The sequence below is a fragment of the Lissotriton helveticus genome, chromosome 12 (assembly GCF_964261635.1).
Source record: "Lissotriton helveticus chromosome 12, aLisHel1.1, whole genome shotgun sequence".
NCBI lineage: Eukaryota > Metazoa > Chordata > Amphibia > Caudata > Salamandridae > Lissotriton > Lissotriton helveticus.
Window position 1 is genome coordinate 345,376,161 of NC_136073.1, and position 20,893 is coordinate 345,397,053.

A 20,893-nucleotide genomic window follows, 5' to 3' on the forward strand; every position below is an offset into this window, starting at 1 on the left:
ATCACGCACTTTGTACTTTTTAGGTGTGGGCGGAATTTGTGTAATCGCGTTACGCAAATCTCCGTGAAACTGTAAAAAATCACCTCGAACACGCAGAAATTCAGCGAACACGCATTTTGAGAACGCGAACAAGCAAAAACTTTCACGAAGTCGCGGAACGCTGAATTCTGGGCAATTTTGTGTTCTCCGATGATTGCGAAATTCTGCGAATTCCGCGAGCGGAACGGAATTTGCCGCCCAGGCCTACTTATAGTCCATGCTTGCGAGAAGCAAGGCTGGCAGTAAGTGCACCTCTTTTACTGCCAGCCTTATTTCTCGTAACAAGGAAAATAAATACAAAGTGCGTGTTACGCACCACTTGCAGGTTTTCCAAACACAGAAATAACAGGCATCCTCATTTACAGTGCCAAAAGCTCAAACTCTCCCAGTTGTAAATGCTTGTTTCTGTTTGAACGTGTTATAGTTATGCTTCGATTGCATGCCACGCCAAGACCAATGCCATTTGTGGTGCATTTATTCGCTGCTGCAGAGTTCTAAGGAAAACATAGATGTATTTTGTATAGTAATTGGGTGCTTGTTCAACAGGTCTAGCTATGGACAGATTATCATGCGACTAGAAGCACCAAAAAAAAGAAAGCCTGAAAAACTAACCAATGTTTGTGTAACCTATTGTGTAAAACAAATCCTTTCGAGCACAAATAAATTCCCATTGTTTGTTTGCTTCTGCTTCTCTGTTGAATAACACGACGGAGAGGGATGACTAAAAATAGATAAATACGTTAACTAACTTTAAATATCCAAAAGAGCTGTTCTGGTTTTTTTCTGCAAAGTTTGCATACTCTTTCTTTCCCTCCTAACTTACTTGACGAACGAGCGCGCCAGCAACACACACGTAGTTAGCGGAGTGACGACAAGCATGTGATTGCACCTGATTTTTCACACCAAGCAGTGTTTCTTTGCAGCAGAGCACCTTCGTGCAGCGTGATGGGAACACCTGCCGTGAAGACTTATCAGAGCGCAAGTATAAACAGATTGCGTTAAAAGGCAAGGCTTCTGTCACATTCATATTACCCAACAAATCCCAACTAATTTCTCTTTTGAAGCTGAAGTCCACTTCTCGGGCTACTCGAATACTCAACATATATATCCTCCTTCAGCAAAGTACATTACAAATAGCGCTTCTGGTCTTATGGTATTTATTTTTTTGACATTTTCGTCTGCATTTATCCATATTTATTTTTTGCTAATTTTTCTGAATGTATTAATTTTTATTATGTGTTTTCTGTATGAATGAAGCTGCAATGAGTATTTTTCCACATTTATTTAACTGATCAGTATATACTTGCATTTTAATGTCCAACAATTTCAGTCATAAGCAGTGCAATAATGTTATCTGAAGTTACTTGTGCAGAATAGCTAACATAACTGTAGATCTGCATTTAATTAAGCTTAATTATTGTCTTTTTTCATCTTCCCTACCTCTCAATCTGTACACCTACTGACCAGTATAAAAAAATCATCAAAAGAAGGCCTATTTACCATATTTTTCTGCCTTTAAAAATAAACATAAACATGATAGAAAAGTAAATACTTTTCTGTCTGTATTTGTCTGTAAAAATTAGTAAAGACCGAAAACTGAGGGGCATATTACCAACGATTAGCGATATTTATCGCTAACGATGCTTAGCAACGAATTTTTTAACGCTAAGCATCGCCGGAAATTATCGCAGAGATAACTTGCTATTAGCAAGGTTTATCTCAGAAGTGATAAAAATCCTCGCGCTAACTGCCAAATGAGAGATCATCGCTGGAAAACCAAAGATAATCTCTCGAAGTTTGGCATTAGCTTGATGATAGGGGCTCACAAACTTAGCCATGATATCCACCTTCCATAGGATATCATGGCTAAGTCAGGAAAATACCAGGTGTAAAACAAGCAATGCTAACCGCGGTTAGCGCTGCTTTTTTTATCACTAACAGGGTTAGCGAGATCCTTGATAATAGGAGAAATGACGCTTAACAACATTTCTCCTATTATTTTTCTCTGGAACGCCCCCTTTGCATCTCATTAGAGATGCAAGGGGAAGCATAGAGAAAAAGGGTGCTAACTTGCGAATTTGCGTGTTAGCACCCTGTTGCTGATAGGGAGATAATTTTATCTCCGCTTTCTTGGCTTTTAAAGCCAAAAAAGCAGAGATAAATCCCTTGATAATATGCCCCTGAGAACCTTAATTACAAACGCAGATTCTGATACAAAGCTATGGGAGTCTTTCCTCTTCCTCAAAAGGCTCATCTTCCTCCTACACCATATATAAACCATATAAACCATAAACCATACACCATACAAAAAAAATAAAAATACAGCAATGATCAGGGTTTAATGTGCTCCTGATACCTCTTGGTCCTGGTGCCATTGCCCTTTCTGCACCAATGGAAGCTACGCCCCTACTGTGTATACTGTTATCTGAACGTGTGTTTGCACCTTTTTCTTTCAACTTGTGTGCTTCATGTGTACAATGTTTTACCTACACTCAAGGCATAGGAATGTCTAACACCACCACTATAAAATACTGTGACAATATATCGTAAAAAATACATTTGTTTTATGCATCACCAAGCGCGCTTGGGTTCATGTAAAAAGGATTTTCAAAAAATAGTAAATCAGTTTGGGAGATTTCTCCCCACTAAAGGACACATTTAAACGATGTATCTTTTCCTAGTTTTTATCTTCAATCTAGGGTTTTCGGAGAGTCTGTATATTTGCAATACATATATTGAACGGCATAAGCCCATCCAGACACCAAAGCTCAGGCAGAGCCCATTCTTTTTATCATTCAGGAGTTAGACCATCATTAGTAAACAGCAGATGTTATGTAAAATGCATGCATCATGTCTGGAGCTATAATTGAAGGTTCATCATTACCACTCCAATTTCCAATCTCAATGGAAGACATTTAGGATTCAATTTAGACTTTGGTGGACCGCGGAAAAGACAGTCAGTGTTGTGGAGGACTTTTGCATCTGCCACCTTGTCTTTACTTCATCTGCCAAATTTAGAAAATCCAACTGGGCTTGAGGATGAACACTATGGGTTTGTAGGAACCACCACCATGACAGTTCATACATAGTCATTTGAATGCTTTGTTTGTCCGTCACTGGTGATGCACCCTCACCTCACCTCAAATTTTTAAAGGTTTATGACTTTTCCAAAAACAATTTGGGAAAGGTGGAGTTCTTTATGGGAAAGAAAAAACTAATGGCCGCCAACACCAAGGGAGTTTTCTCTCATGATGTGGGGGTTTTATTTTATTTTTCCCTTCATTCCTGGGAAGGAAAATCCACAAATGGTTGTCACGTCCTAATGTTGCTGTGTGGTCATCAGTGTGATCTGGTGGTCAACTGATGATGCACAATTCTGCTTGCAGAAACCATTAGGCTCCATCAGATATAATTGGGAAACTGGGAACATGGTAGATTAGGCATTGCCGGTAGGAAGATGAGGCCGTAAATCTCTTCCAGAGGTTTTCAGAAGTAGGACTAGTTCATGTAAATGTGGGAAAATGTGTTAGGCAAGAGCCTGGAGGCTAGCAGGCAGAGACGAGTTGATAATGTTTGCCCTTTCCATTTGTCATGAACACAGCTATTGTTGCAAAAGTGGAGGAGCTAATTTTAACAGGCATATTTAATTTACTTATAAGTCCCTAGTAAAATGGTATACCATATGCCCAGGGCTGGTAAATTAAATGTCACCAATGACCGGAGCACTTAATGTGCCATCCACGTAAATAGCCCATTACAGATTTCTCAGGCCTATCTTTGCAGCCTGTTAGCAGTTTTAAACTGCCAAATCAACACGGCAAAATAATACTCTTATATCAACACACTTGGGATCTTATGGGATTGGTCAAAGCCAGGAAGTACTGGTCCCTTCAAGAATTATAACTCACACAAGGGTACAACTGTCTCAGTCTCAGTGGGAGGTAAAATGAAAAGGGTATAGGGGAGCTGGTGTCCAAATGAAAACCTGTGTTGAAAGAGCTATCCCTCAGGACAAGAAACCTCACTCACCAGAAGATAACATGCTTCATCATATGGGTTCCCTCCTCACACAAAAGTGTGGGCTACAACTCTCCTAAGGGAGGAGCTGAGGTGTTTTCTCCGAGGATGAGCGTTGGTAGGGGGTGAGTCAGGGGCAGAGTGCATACAGTGGTAAAAGTGGTGATCTAAAAATGTCTGTCGGAGTCCACTGAAATTTTATTGGGGGGTCACAGCAACATGGTTAAAAAGTGAGATGGATAGGGATTCAACAGATATACCCTAATACGCTAGATCAACATCTTTCTGTCACCAGGCGTTCATCAGTACCTAAGCATCCAGTCACTCTGCAATGGTGAATAAAGTGAAAATTATAATTTGAATCATAAAAGCCACCACTGGAGTCGTGTTGCCAGATGTTCAGTGTCCCTCTTCTTTTCAGAGGGTAACTGTTGAGAGAAGTTCAAGTTAGTATCATTAGACCTTCATTTATAACATCACAATTGATATCAACACCTGTGCGTCCTATATACCCGTGTCTAGGTGCTTACCTATTGTGCAACACAGTCACATACACTTTTCATGCTCAGGACCTTCTTGTGGTGTCCAGCTGTAAGTGCACATAACATCCATTCAGTGACAAATCAATTCCTGTCTACCTCCATCAGTAAAGAGACATGGCAAATAGTGTGGTAATCTCAAATTGCTTGGCAGAGTGTCTTCCCACTGCACTGGTGATGTATCACTTCAGTAGTTAAGGCCCCTTTAAAAACACGTCCCATAATATGCTGTTTCTTCAAGGTTATCGTGGGTAGCAGTGTCCCAGAGGAAGTACGCACAAGTCAGTCAGCTCTGAGAGTATTCTAAGCAATGTAGCAATACCCTGTTGATGAGGGGAGGGGGTGTCAAGTGCGCTGTAATGGGATGTAAGACGTTACAACGCATGCTTTTACCACGCATGCTGTTACAACGCGGTTTTTACAACGCAAACCTTTACAACGCATAGCCCTTTGGGGTGCTGGATAGTGAATAGTTTAATTTACTATTCCAACTCCAGTCCCCGTGGACACTAGGGAAGGTGTTGGATAGTAAATTAAATCTATTCCCTATCCTAGAGCGCCCCCCGGCGCAATGCGTTGTAATGGTTTTCGTTGTAAAACCTGCGTTGTAAAAGCACTGTGTTGTAAAATTTTCGTTGTAAAGGATGTTTCCCGCTGTAATGCCTCCCTATAGGAGCTACATCTACTTGCTCAATGAGTGCTCCATACTGTGGGCGAAAACAGGCTCCCAGAATTGAGGATCTATTCTTGAGTGATGAGGTTGACATTCATTTTTATAACAGCACCACCCCTCCATCCCTCTCCAACATGACAGATACAGCAGGACTTTCATTCAATTACAACATGATGCAAGCAATCTAACAGTCACCTAGCATTTTGAAGATAAACCCCATTACTGCACTTAGCCACGCAGATGACTGGTGCAAACTCACCAACCTTAAGAGACAGCACACACGAGCCATGATTCATGCAGCCATAGTAACAGAGTATTTAAGAGATAATCTAGCACCACAGGGACTTATTTTGACTAATGAACCAAGGCTCTTCTTGGACAACAAAGTGTTTAAGAAAAACCGGTCACTAGTCTCATGGAAGTGCACCAGAGACTGGTTAGTGCTCCTCATTAACACAGCTAAAGAAACTGCTGAGCACATCCTTATTGAAATCCAACTGTTGGAGACCCAGATCAAAGGTATTTATACAACTCAGTACCTACAAGAAAAAATTGGAGGAGGTCAACAAAATCCTGGGTAAAACGAAGGAAGGGATTTTGAAATACAAAATCAACAAACTGAAGAAAGATATAGACAGATAGAGACATGAGAAAATGTACCCGTATCTGGCTGAAGACTACAACACTACTAGTACCAAGGAACAACAGAAGAAAGGATCTAGAGGGTGGCGACAAGACACGAACAAGTGGACTTCAATCTCTGATGAATGGAGTAGGAGCGAGGAATCAGACTCCTGCACGTCATCAGACACTCCAACAAGACAGAGGCAAGGGAGGAATAGGAAATACACCAACTTTGACCCCCCAACCCCAACAATGGTGGCCGCCACACAACTTTGGGAATTCCGACTACACCCGTTCCAACCACAGTTCTTTGGAGAACAACCTTTCCAGTCTTCTTTTTTTGGGCAAGGCAGAGGAGAAAGAACAAGAAGAAGAAGAAACAATCAAGTAATTCTGGATTCATGCCAGGACCCACAGAGACAACACATCTAGTGGGACCCATCAATAGAACAGAGAGTGACTCGGAGAATGGCCAAGAAACTATTGGCAACAGCCAGAAATGTTCTGACCTCATCATAAACTTGAGAGAAAGACCACTGACCTCCCTAGAAACACAGACACTCAACAAAGGATTTGAATTTGCTCCTACCCATTTGGGCTATCATTTTTCTACACAAGCAGAGTTAGCCCAATTTTTCTGGAAGGTGAGGTTAAACTTCTTCTTCCACAATCAGGATGAGAGCCAACACACACAAACTTCCAGGAACACAGGACTGCGAAAAAAGTTGACCTTTAATCCTCCTCTCCACCTGATACCAACGGAGGAGGCCACCTTTGAGAAGGCGGTACTTAAGGATTTCGAGGTCTTGAAGACGTAAGCGAAGATTCCCTTTATGAACATAACAAGGGAAGAACAACGCTGTCTACAAGAGCTGGGAAATGACGAGAAAGTCATCGTGAAGCCAGCCGACAAACGGAGCGCAATCGTCATTATGGATAGGAAACAGTACCATGAGGAGTGTAACCGACAACAGTCAAACACCAGCCACTATACCAAACTATGGACAGATACGACTACAAGACTAGAGAAAAGGATCAAATGCCTGGCAGAAAAAGGAGACGAGGAAGGTTGGATCACGAAAAATGAGTGTGACTTTTTGCAGCAAAACGATCCCAAGTCACCCTATTTCTGCGTGTTCCCCAAAATGTATAAACCCATGAGACCACCACCACGGAGACCCACAGTGTCAGGGATTGAGTCAGTCTTGGAACCTCTTTCACAATTCGTAGATTTATTTCTACAGCCGTACGTGACAAAGATGCATTCCTACCTACAGGACACGAAGCATGTACTGAATGTTATCAAGGACCTGGCGTTTGACCCCAACATTCACTACCTAGCCTCATTTGATGTGGAGTCACTTTATGCAAACATACCTCAGGACGACAGACTATAGACAATCAGAACTCTTCTATACCAGAGATCTGAGGAAGATATGACACCCACCTCCTACATCATGGATCTGAAGACCTTGGCAATGAAGGACACTTTTTTCCAAGAGCAGGACTCTCTGTACTGGCAAACGTTGGGCACATCCATGGGCAGTACGTTTGTGCCAAGCATGGCGAATCTCTACATGCACCAATTTGAAACCCCCCACATCTATCCTTTAGAAAACCCCTTCGTAAGGAACATCACCCTGTGGAAGAGGTATATAGATGACATCTTGGTCATATGAGAAGGTGACCTAACATCCCTCCAAGACTGCTCCACATGGCTGAATTTGAAGGACAACAACCTGAGGTTCACATATGAGCACACCAAGAGGAACTACCATTTCTAGATCTACTACTATACCCAAAAGACAGGAGTCTGGGCTCGGAACTTTACCGCAAACCTATGTCAAGAAACTCACTTCTTTGCTACAATAGCTACCATCCACGTGCCTTAAGGGACAATCTGCCTGTTGGGCAGTTTCTCAGATTGAGGAGGAATTGTAGTGAATTAGTGAAATACAGGACATATGCAAGAATACTGAGTGCAAACCTCCTAGAGAAAGCAAATCCTGCTCAACTAATCAGAAGCGGTACAAAAGGGGGTGGTGATGGACGGAGCATCTGAATCAATCAAACACTCACACCCAGTCAAAAGATCTGGGTTTAATCCATCACCGTTCTTTAGCCCACTCTGCCACCCCAGTTCAGACATGGCTATATGCAAATCAGTCTGACCCTGTGCCTCATGGGAATAGTCCAGCCCGAACTGCCAAGCCATGTCTTCCCTGGACCGGAAACAAGCTTCCGAGGACCGGTTTCTGGCATTCCAGCCGTCTTCAGCCCGGCTTGCTTGAATCCAGTGGCAAAGTGAGCAAGAGACTCACGTCTGAGCATACCCTGCCACACTTATGGCGGCCAAAAGCGGTACAAAAGGGGGTGGTGATGGACGGAGCATCTGAATCAATCAAACACTCACACCCAGTCAAAAGATCTGGGTTTAATGCATCACCGTTCTTTAGCCCACTCTGCCACCCCAGTTCAGACATGGCTATATGCAAATCAGTCTGACCCTGTGCCTCATGGGAACAGTCCAGCCCGAACTGCCAAGCCATGTCTTCCCTGGACCGGAAACAAGCTTCCGAGGACCGGTTTCTGGCATTCCAGCCGTCTTCAGCCCGGCTTGCTTGAATCCAGTGGCAAAGTGAGCAAGGGACTCACGTCTGAGCATACCCTGCCATACTTATGGCGGCCAAAAGCGGTACAAAAGGGGGTGGTGATGGACGGAGCATCTGAATCAATCAAACACTCACACCCAGTCAAAAGATCTGGGTTTAATCCATCACCGTTCTTTAGCCTACTCTGCCACCCCAGTTCAGACATGGCTATATGCAAATCAGTCTGACCCTGTGCCTCATGGGAACAGTCCAGCCCGAACTGCCAAGCCATGTCTTCCCTGGACCGGAAACAAGCTTCCGAGGACCGGTTTCTGGCATTCCAGCCGTCTTCAGCCCGGCTTGCTTGAATCCAGTGGCAAAGTGAGCAAGGGACTCACGTCTGAGCATACCCTGCCACACTTATGGCGGCCAAAAGCGGTACAAAATGGGGTGGTAGTTCGGACTGGACTGTTCCCATGAGGCACAGGGTCAGAGCTAATTTGCATATAGCCAATGTCTAACCCAGGGTGGTGTGGAGTGCAAAAAAACGATGGATTTAGGCCCAGATCCTTGTACTGGGATGAATGTATGACATTGTTCTACATTCTGTCCATCAACTGTGTTTTGTTGCAATTTTCACCCCGAGTGGGCTGGGTATGCTCAGACGTGAGTCCCAGGCTCTCCACACCAATGGAGTCAAGCTATCCAGGCTGAAGAAGGCTGAGAGACAGAAACCGGTCCTTGGATGCTTGATTCCGGTCTGGGAAATACATGGCTTGGTAGTTCGGACTGGACTGTTCTCATGAGGCACAGGGTCAGAGCTGATTTGCATATAGCCAGTGTCTAACCCAGGGTGGTGTGGAGTGCAAAAAAACGATGGATGTAGGCCCAGATCCTTGTACTGGGATGAATGTATGACATTGTTCTACATTCTGTCCATCAACTATGTTTTTTGCAATTTTCACCCCGAGTGGGCTGGGTTTGCACAGACGTGAGTCCCAGGCTCTCCACACCACTGGAGTCAAGCTATACAGGCTGAAGAAGGCTGATAGCCAGAAACCGGTCCTTGGATGCTTGATTCCAGTCTGGGAAAGACATGGCTTGGTAGTTCGGACTGGATTGTTCCCATGAGGCACAGGGTCAGAGCTGATTTGCATATAGCCAGTGTCTAACCCAGGGTGGTGTGGAATGCAAAGAAACGATGGATTTAGGCCCTGGTCCTTGAACTGGGATGAATGTATGACATTGTTCTACATTCTGTCCATCAACTGTGTTTTTTGCAATTTTCACCCCGAGTGGGCTGGGTTTACTCAGGCGTGAGTCCCAGGCTCTCCACACCACTGGAGTCAAGCTATCCAGGCTGAAGAAGGCTGATAGCCAGAAACCGGTCCTTGGATGCTTGATTCCGGTCTGGGAAAGACATGGCTTGGTAGTTCGGACTGGACTGTTCTCATGAGGCACAGGGTCAGAGCTGATTTGCATATAGCCAGTGTCTAACCCAGGGTGGTGTGGAGTGCAAAAAAACGATGGATGTAGGCCCAGATCCTTGTACTGGGATGAATGTATGACATTGTTCTACATTCTGTCCATCAACTTTGTTTTTTGCAATTTTCACCCCGAGTGGGCTGGGTATGCTCAGACGTGAGTCCCAGGCTCTCCACACCACTGGATTCAAGCTATCCAGGCTTAAGAAGGCTGATAGCCAGAAACCGGTCCTTGGATGCTTGATTCCGGTCTGGGAAAGACATGGCTTCGTAGTTCGGACTGGACTGTTCCCATGAGGCACAGGGTCAGAGCTGATTTGCATTTAGCCAGTGTCTAACCCAGGGTGGTGTGGAGTGCAAAAAACCGATGGATTTAGGCCCAGATCCTTGTACTGGGATGAATGCATGACATTGTTCTACATTCTGTCCATTAACTGTGTTTTTTGCAATTTTCACCTAATCAGAAGGGCTGACAAACGAGATAGGAACAATAATAGAGAAGCTATGCTGGAGACATATTCCAGACCTTCCTCAGACAGGTTAGTTTGTGTCACTACATTCAGTCAACTGACCATAACTATAAAGAAAGTGGTGGGAAAGAATTGGTATATCATCATTGCAGGGAATAGGACACTACGCACACCCTTGTGTGCTTTCAAGAGGAGTAAAATTATAAGAGAAAGGGTGGTACATACCAGACAGATAATCCAACTGAGGAAACCTTCGCCTCAAGTTGAATGGTCTCTACCTTCAATCACAGGTCACTATCCCTGTGCATTGTGTTCAATCTGCCCCTACACGCAACCGACACGAGATATTGATGTAGGACTACCCCTTAGACCCTTACAAAACACACAAACTGCAACATGGAGTGGGTGGTGTACTTGCTGAGGTGTCAATGCAACCTGTCCTATGTAGGCATGATGACGCGCATGATTAAAACAAGGATAACAGAACATCGAAGTTCAATTAGATTTAACAAATCGAAAACGAAATCAAAAACTACGTTGACGAGACATTTTCTTGAGAAAGGACACACAGCGAATGACATTTTCTGGATAGTTCTTGACAAACTATTGTAGAAACATTGGCTCACTTGAGAGGGTTCTCTTTTGTAGGAAACAACGGTGCGGTTTCCGTCCTAAAAGTGACACGAAAGGGCTTAATGACGTAATCCCCTGAATCTGTGTTGGACTTGGCCCTTTTTTCCTAAAATGTTTTGCTTTTTCCCCTAGCCATTGACCATATGTGAGAAAAGATCTTCTGCGCAATGGCGTGCACAGATTTATTTATGCTGTTGTGAAGAAATGCTATTTTTAAAATGGATGCCATGGCTGCGTGTTGTGCCGCCTGGCTGAGGTGGGTTACCAGTCTAGTTGTTTGTTTCCCAGCAACCCCAGCTTTTGCTGGGAAACCTGGTACCCAGGGTGCTCCACACCTCTCCCTAAACCAGTTGGGACCGGTTCCCCAGAGAACTTTCCAGAAGCTTCCAGCCCTTTCTAGTAGGTGGGGTGAGGGGTATATAAATTGCAGAGCTGGGGTGCCATGTGCTCAGTCTGAGCAGGGACTTGACTGTGAGGGGACATACTGCCAGGAGGTACCGCCACCTGGGCCTGTGTGCTGGCCACTGTGCGGGAGACAGCCATTACAACACGGCCGCGCTACGATTACGACGCAGCCGTCACAACGCAAGTCGTTACAACGACTTGTGCTGGATGGCGCTATATACTAAGGAATAGTATGATTTACTATTCAAACACCTTCCCTACTGTTACGTAGGCTGGAGTTGGAATAGTAAATCATACTATTCCAAAATCCAGCGCCTACAGCGCAAGTCGTTGTAACGACTTGCCTTGTGATGGATGCGTTGTAATGGTAGCGCGGTGTAAAGCCCGCGTTGTCATGATATACATCCCCACTGTGCCCATCTGTACCCTTCTGCTGTCCACAGGGCTAGTGAGAGCCCCGCTGCTGGAGTAAAGACTGCTGTACCATGAGGAGTGCCAAGTGACCGAGGATGACTGTTCCTAGGAATTGCGGCCCTGTTCTGATGAGTGCCCACTGACTTCTGATCTTGCCCAGTAGTGCCTGCTGCTCTCCTGCCTAGCGCCTCTTGAGCGCTACAACCCTGCTTCGTGAGACCTAGCGCCATGGGAGCGCTATATAATGGACTGGCCTGTACTCCCAGGAGGAGAGGGACGCTATCTTTTGTCCCTGAGGCTGCGGGTGGGACCTTGCACCTCGCGAGCGCTACATCTAAAATGCCAGGAGAAGAGGAGTGTCTGTCCTCTGCAGCGCTAGGAATCTGTGAGTGCTGCTGTTTGGGAACATAAGGTAAAACGCCACTGCCACTGCCCACGAGCACTCTGCCAGTCACGTGCTACTCTGCCATAACTTGTCACTCACCTCGAGTGCTCTGCTCTGAAGGCGCGCTGGTTGCCAAAATCTCCGCCACCGGCAGAGACCTGCGCACGCTGTGTAGCATGAAGAAGTGGAGTGCTGCTTGCCGCGAATCGCCGTGTGCTGCCGGGGAGAGCTGCCCTTGTAGAAATATACCGGAAGCCTACCCCGGGTGTTGCTGACCTTCGCGTGTGCCAACCCCGCGTTTTGCCGCCCTTTTGCTTATTCTAAACCAAAGCGGGAGCCTACCCGACACTGCAGAGCTGCCCAAAATCACCGCGCCGGCCTGGGAGGCACAGGAGTCCTGCACAGGCTTCCCCCATGATGTCGGGGGAGCCACGATGGGATTGGCGCCAGCTGGAGCGCCACCAGGAAGTCCCGCCCTGCCACCGGAAAGGAAGTCAGGCATCCTGGAGCATGATTGTGGGCGGGAGCAGAAAGAGCTGGGAGTTTGGAGCCAGAGGGTTCCACACCTAAGTCCCGGGGCCCCTGGAGGGGGCCCGGTTGAAGCCGGAGGAAGTGCCGCATTGGTGGGGCTCCCATGAGAGGGGGGGGAGTCCCGCGTGCTGAGCCTGCCACCAGAGATGGCAGGGACACCCAAAGAGAGGCCCTCGACGAGCTGGGAAGGCTGCTGGCTGCTGCACTAAGGAAATGCTGATTCCGCGAGAGGAGCCCGGTGAGTGGGGCTCTGTCGGCCTGTGGTTGGGGGTTGTGTTGAGGCACAGCCAGTGCCCGCCCCCGGTGTCAGTATTCTTTGCGCGCTGCTCCAGCTGGGCATTATTTTCGTGGGCCACATCATTGTTAACTCGGGAGCCCCAGAAGAGGAGCTCCCACATGCAACATGGGGCCACTTCAGTCGAGTAGCCCCGGAGGAGGCCCAAAGGAGCGCAAGTTAGCCAGAGACACCCCGAAGCCTCACTCTACCTACCTGCCTGCCGGACAGGTGGCAGTTGCCCCGTGGGGCATGCTGGTTTTTGTGTAACAGGGTGGGCCCTACCATGGAAGGATAGTAACCAGGGGGTGCTACTGACTCTGTTTTATGCCCCCGGAGTATGCACAGTATGTATTACACTTCAGGCTTGTATGTTGATACCCTGATGTTTTCATTGGCTCATGATTTGATGCAATGAGTTGATGCATGGTGAAATGCTCATGATGTTGCCCACTGCTGAGGTTATGGTGGCACATAGGATGTTTAATGCCTAGATTAATGTCAGGCAGTGGTGTATTCATTCTAGGCCTATCGTCAATGTGGTTTTGTGCTAATGTGAGGCATATGGGATTTACGCCTAATGAGGTGTTATGCCTGAGATAAGGGACTCCATGCATTATGCATTTCTGCTAAGAAGAGATGCCTGATTTACTGCCATGATGCTTACCTTTTATGCCTAATGCTTATGGTTTCTTTTCCCCTAAGGCTATAGCTTTGGTGTTCTGTATACTGTGCCTAACCTGATGTTTCCATTCCAGGCCTACAGCAATGGTGGTTTATGCCTGAAGTTATGCATAATAGGTTTCTTGCCTAGTGCCTTTATGCTAATGTTGCCTAATGCTTTTTCCTTATGCTCACAGGTTTAGGCCGAAGCGACTTTAGGCCTGCCTGATTCCTACCATGCTGAAGTTATGAGGCTACATGTTCATGCCTACTTTGATGTCTGCCTAACGCTTATTGAAGTGTGGCCAAGTTTCTAGTATTGCCAGAACTTAGTGGCTGGTACACCTTTATTATGTATGGTCTTTCATTTATCTTGTATCTGATGATGGTTCTGCCAGCGGCCCGATTGGCCCTGCTTTGTAAATAATCCCCATGTAAATGGTTACCGGCTGGCACGGAAGAGATGCACCCGTGTTAAATGTAAATGTAAATGTAGGTGTACTTATATAGCGCAAACCTGTCACCCAAAGGGCATCCTGGCGCTTGCTTAGGGAACCCGTCCTGGTATTCCCCTGTGAGAAACCCCGGCAGGGTGTCCACAAGGTGAAATCCAGGCATCCCGCCGCGAGGGGCCGTAGTGGAGATTAAGCAAGCTATTGCCCAGAGTTGCAGAGTGTGACCCCGTGATCCGAGTAGGCACCGGAGCGAGAATTGTCGAGTTCTGCATGCTAATGTGTTTTATAAATACACAAGTTTTTTTTTCATGCATCGTGGTGTGGAGTCTCTTTTTGTAGTGTGTCTGGTGTGTTGCCTGTGAGTGCTGCGCGGATGCTTTACACATTTCCTCCGGAGGATGGCCCGCCCGCTCTGCACCACACTACCCATTTCTAACAATCTCGCTTTCCTAGTAGGGTTGACTCCCTGACTGAATACTAACTGAGTGTCCGGTCTAGCTGACACTACTCGCTAGGTGGAGTAATAGCGGATGGGCACATTTCAATCTTTTCTCAAAAGAGACCACCTTACGGGTAGGCTGGGGGACCCGTACCAAACCACCTCTCCACCCCCCCAGCACCCCAGGTAATTTTGGAGCCAGGGATGAACTTTGGTTGCCTTCCTCCCTGACAGGGGTGATATGAGTCCCCTGCCCAACCCCCTCAATTACTCCCCAAGCAAGGATGGTTATTGGGACATGAGGCCGACACGTCCACTCTAGGGGTCTGGGAAATTAAGGTGGATCCACAATGCAATCACTGCCTGCCGGTTGGCCTGCATTGTACAATACACTTCTGTGACTTTGGGGCTGACTGACACTGAGGTCAACCCCCCAGAACATGGCCCTTCCGGCAAGTTAGCATCACTGATAGCTGTTGCTCATGGCCAGACTATACACTAGGAAGGGACTCTGGACCTATGCTGTTGGTGCACTTGCACCTATAGCAACCCTGGGGTCTGCCCTTCACTTCATTTCACTTTGGGCACCTTGTGAGCCTACCAGGACGTTATTTCCCTCCTTCCCCCGGGCACCCACCCTTGCCATGATCCACTCTATTCAGTACCACATATGTGTCACTAAAAGATTTGTGACCCGGGATTCGGTGCGCAATTCATTTCAAACTACGTTTCCCAGCCGGCACTGGGTCACAAGACGCTACGCCTCCAGCGTTCGGACATCTCTTTAGCCTATTAGAGAGTTTCAGGAGAATGGCATGCTTACTCTTGCCAGCCATCTCTGATAGGAAGTTCCAAGCGGTCTGAGGTAAGGACTCCTCCCACCCCAGTCGGGCTTGATGCTGCTCCCCAGTCCCGCCACCCACACCCACCACGGGGGCATGAGTATGACCCCCGTCGGGAGTTGCTCCGGTTCGAGGGCCATCCTCAAGGTCTTCCCACCTGCCCCTCCACTGAAATGGACAGGCCGGTTAAGGCTTTCAGGGCTCTCCTGGTTGGCTCCCCCACCCCTTTCACATGACAGGTGCTGGCTCACCCCACTGGGGGAGAGCCGTGCCTGCACCCCTACCCCGATTAGTCAGCTACCCAGGCGCACTACGCCTGATTGCTGGAGCAGTTATGTGGTCCACCCTGTCTTAATGCTGCAAAGGAGGCCCATCAGCGGGTCACCTGATAGGGTATTCTTTTTCCCTCACTCAGGTCTGGCAGCCTGTTTTAGTCCACAGTAGGGTGCACTCACCAAGCCAGTGGAAGTAGCTCCGTTAGGGAGGCATTACAGCGCACGTGACATATCCCTCATCAACAGGGTATTGCTACATTTCTTAGGTTACCCTCAGGGCTAATTGACTTGTGCATACTTCCTCTGGGACACTGCAACCCACGATAACCTTGTAAAGAAAGCATATTATGGGACGTGCTTTTAAAGGGGCCTTAACTACTGAGGCGATACATCACCAGGGCAGTGGGAAGACACTCATCCAACCAATTTGAGATTACTGCACTATTTGTCATGCCTGTTTACTGATGGAGGTAGATAGCAATTGATTTGTCACTGAATGTATGTTACGTGCCCTTACAGCTGGACACCAAAAGATTGTCCTGAGCATGGAGAGTGTACGTGGCTATGTTGCCCAATAGGTAAACACCTAGACACTGGTATATAGGGAGCACGGGTGTTTATATGAATTGTGATGTTATAAATAAAGGTCTAATGATACTAGCTCGACCTTCTCTCAACAGTTACCCTCTGAAAATAAGAGGGACACTGAACATCTGGCCACACCACTCCAGTGGTGGCTTGTATGATTCACATTATCGTTTTCACTTTATTCACCATTGCAGAGTGACTGGATGCTTAGGTCCTGACGAATGCCTGGTGGCAAAAACATGTTGACCTAGTGTATTAGGGTATATATCTTGAATCCTTATACATCTCACAGTATAATCATGTTGCTGTGAGCACCCAATAAAATTTCAGGGGACTGAGACAGACATTTTTAGATCACCACTTTTACCACTGTATGCACTCTGCCCCTCACTCACCCCCTACCAACGCTCATCCTCGGACAAAACACCTCAGCTCCTCCCCTAGGGTAATTGTAGCCTATACTTTTCTTTGAGGAGAGAACTTATATGATGAGGCATGTCACCTTCTGGTAAGTGAGGGTTCTTGTCCTGAGGAATATCTCTCCCCCAAACTAAAATACAGTTCCTCCCTGAGCACTCTTAAAGTAGAAAACAAGACAGGTATGTGGAGGGTCTAGGGGAGTATATTTAATGACCTGTCTGCTCAAACCCCTATACCAATATACGAAACACAAAGGAGCAGACCAGGTCCACGAATGGTGTGAGACTATACTGGCTACTGTGAGACAAGGAGAATGTGTGAAATAAGATGTTAAAGACAACAACTGTGAAGTACAGAAGACTAGAAACAATTTCCATCAGACCCCCCAGGAATGGTGGAGATTCACATCACGTGGAAATTGTTATAAATCCCATACCGGATCAGACCATTAAGTGCCGTTGCGGAGGGATGTCCAAAGGTATACTAATGTTATACATTCAAGAATACAAAAAGGGCAGTGCTCAAATAATAAAAGTGAATAAAAATGACTACCTAAACTCTAAACAGTGTTTAAGCAGAGATATAAGTGTCAAATATTAAAAACACGCCAGATAATGGGATATCGTATCCTATGGCGCTGAGCAGTATGGTCGACATGTTTCAGCCTGGTGGACATTTAGTCCGGCTTTCTTCAGGACCTTAAGTTAGAACGGCTACTGCAACATGACAAATTATATTTACGTCATATTTAACGAACAATGTACTACTGACGAGTTACATCTGTATCAAGAATATAGATACTTAAGTGTCCCCTGAAGGGGAAGATATGCATCTTCTTCCCAGCATTTTGTGGGTGATGACCTCACCTCACCCGGCGACCGCTCGGGAGTATGAGGCCCCGCTACTTAAAACTACGAGGAGATGTCTGACTGGATTTAGCCGTGCATTGAGGCCTGAACTTCAGATAGTCTGCTACAGCTGGGGGTGCCCATTCTTTGTGCTCTTTGATAGAGATCTGAATCTCCAAAATAACGCGCCCTGTACAGCAAGCCTTCCTTCTGTTGTTTTTCTTTACAACAGTTATTCCTGAGGTTAGCTATGTAATCGTCTTCAACGCTCCGCTCAACATTCTTTAAGTTTGTCCCTGTGTATTCATCCTCAAAGTTATCTGTTACGTAGTAGATGACTTTCAAGTTTTCTGTTGTTCTTCTGTGCACGTGCCCAACAGACGGTCTGTGGCTAAGGCTGTACGGGGGGCTGGAGATCATCATCTGGCTCAGGGCAGACACAATGATCAGGATCAGGATCGGCATCAGCTGTACAAACAATCCGAGGCCACCATCACCCTGCTGTTCCCTCCGGTCTTGACGCTGCTGGTAGGTGTACCGCATCCGACCATTGCTGTACACATGGACGTTACTAGAAGGAAAGCCGCCACCAAAGAACATATTGAAGAGGTCCTCTGGAGATATGTCTGCTTCAAATCCTCGATGGAAGTCTGCGTGACTGTGCCCATGCCGACTGCCATGCTGTTTCTCATCTCCAAACTGGTCATATTGCTTCTTTTTCTCTGGGTTGCTCAGGACCGCATATGCATTGCCAATTGCTTTAAATGCCTCTGTAGCACCCGGCGCGTGGTTCTTGTCCGGATGAAACTTTAGAGCTAGTTTACGGTAAGATTTTTTCAAGTCCTCTTCTGAGGCATCTCTGTTCACACCAAGGATTTCATAGTAATCTTTACACTGTTTCACTCTTTTAACTGCTTCCACCTGGTCAGGCGTGTAGGGTTTGCTTCCTTCCCCGACTGCTTCTCCGTTGGCCGAAGGAGTTTCGCTTCCAAGGTTTCTATGCCGAGTATGTGTAGAGTCTCTGTTGTGTGACTGTTTATCCGAAGACTGACCACTTTGTGTGAGGGATTCAATTAGTGCGCGAGCCTTCTTGGTTGGAAACAACCGCTCAGCCTTCTCTAGGAAACGCAACGCCTTGTCTTGATGCCCGTTCTGGATGGCAGTTAACGCTATGGCAATACAGCGCTCTGCTTCGTCCCTGTTCGATTCCATTGCGGAAACAGTCATCGGGACTGTTTCCGCAATGGAATCGAACAGGGACGAAGCAGAGCGCTGTATTGCCATAGCGTTAACTGCCATCCAGAACGGGCATCAAGACAAGGCGTTGCGTTTCCTAGAGAAGGCTGAGCGGTTGTTTCCAACCAAGAAGGCTCGCGCACTAATTGAATCCCTCACACAAAGTGGTCAGTCTTCGGATAAACAGTCACACAACAGAGACTCTACACATACTCGGCATAGAAACCTTGGAAGCGAAACTCCTTCGGCCAACGGAGAAGCAGTCGGGGAAGGAAGCAAACCCTACACGCCTGACCAGGTGGAAGCAGTTAAAAGAGTGAAACAGTGTAAAGATTACTATGAAATCCTTGGTGTGAACAGAGATGCCTCAGAAGAGGACTTGAAAAAATCTTACCGTAAACTAGCTCTAAAGTTTCATCCGGACAAGAACCACGCGCCGGGTGCTACAGAGGCATTTAAAGCAATTGGCAATGCATATGCGGTCCTGAGCAACCCAGAGAAAAAGAAGCAATATGACCAGTTTGGAGATGAGAAACAGCATGGCAGTCGGCATGGGCACAGTCACGCAGACTTCCATTGAGGATTTGAAGCAGACATATCTCCAGAGGACCTCTTCAATATGTTCTTTGGTGGCGGCTTTCCTTCTAGTAACGTCCATGTGTACAGCAATGGTCGGATGCGGTACACCTACCAGCAGCGTCAAGACCGGAGGGAACAGCAGGGTGATGGTGGCCTCGGATTGTTTGTACAGCTGATGCCGATCCTGATCCTGATCATTGTGTCTGCCCTGAGCCAGATGATGGTCTCCAGCCCCCCGTACAGCCTTAGCCACAGACCGTCTGTTGGGCACGTGCACAGAAGAACAACAGAAAACTTGAAAGTCATCTACTACGTAACAGATAACTTTGAGGATGAATACACAGGGACAAACTTAAAGAATGTTGAGCGGAGCGTTGAAGACGATTACATAGCTAACCTCAGGAATAACTGTTGGAAAGAAAAACAACAGAAGGAAGGCTTGCTGTACAGGGCGCGTTATTTTGGAGATTCAGATCTCTATCAAAGAGCACAAAGAATGGGCACCCCCAGCTGTAGCAGACTATCTGAAGTTCAGGCCTCAATGCACGGCTAAATCCAGTCAGACATCTCCTCGTAGTTTTAAGTAGCGGGGCCTCATACTCCCGAGCGGTCGCCGGGTGAGGTGAGGTCATCACCCACAAAATGCTGGGAAGAAGATGCATATCTTCCCCTTCAGTGGACACTTAAGTATCTATATTCTTGATACAGATGTAACTCGTCAGTAGTACATTGTTCGTTAAATATGACGTAAATATAATTTGTCATGTTGCAGTAGCCGTTCTAACTTAAGGTCCTGAAGAAAGCCGGACTAAATGTCCACCAGGCTGAAACATGTCGACCATACTGCTCAGCGCCATAGGATACGATATCCCATTATCTGGCGTGTTTTTAATATTTGACACTTATATCTCTGCTTAAACACTGTTTAGAGTTTAGGTAGTCATTTTTATTCACTTTTATTATTTGAGCACTGCACTTTTTGTATTCTTGAATGTATAACATTAGTATACCTTTGGACATCCCTCCGCAACGGCACTTAATGGTCTGATCCGGTATGGGATTTATAACAATTTCCACGTGATGTGAATCTCCACCATTCCTGGGGGGTCTGATGGAAATTGTTTCTAGTCTTCTGTACTCCACAGTTGTTGTCTTTAACATCTTATTTCACGCACTCTTAAAGTATACAAACTTCAAAAACCATCAATTGGTAATTTATGTCCTTGTGAGTCCATATATTTTGAATATAGTAAATGTGATCAATCCCTTTACTGCCCTTGGGGCCCCAGATCCATTCCGCCTCAAACCACCTCATGAAGAGGTTGGCAAAAGACGGAGCGAATCTGAAACCCATTGCAGTTCCAAGTTTTTGTCTATCCCACTTATCTTCGAATAAAAAGATGTTCTTTGTAAAAACTATCCTCGTCATTTCCAGTAACATTATAATATGCTCATAGAATTCTTCTGAT

At 46.3% G+C, this 20,893-nt stretch overlaps 1 protein-coding gene and 1 pseudogene across 1 annotated transcript; one reads left to right on the forward strand and one right to left on the reverse strand.

Annotated features, from left to right (window-relative positions):
* Positions 1-17,687: 17,687 nt before the first annotated feature.
* LOC144797790 (dnaJ homolog subfamily B member 12 pseudogene) lies at positions 17,688-18,836 on the reverse strand (annotated as a pseudogene).
* A 9-nt stretch (positions 18,837-18,845) lies between these two features.
* Positions 18,846-20,004, forward strand: LOC144797791 (dnaJ homolog subfamily B member 12-like). Its single transcript, XM_078668559.1, is given in 1 exon segment — positions 18,846-20,004. A coding segment is annotated over 1 exon segment (1,125 nt). The 5' UTR covers positions 18,846-18,852; the 3' UTR covers positions 19,978-20,004.
* The last annotated feature ends 889 nt before the right edge of the window (positions 20,005-20,893 follow it).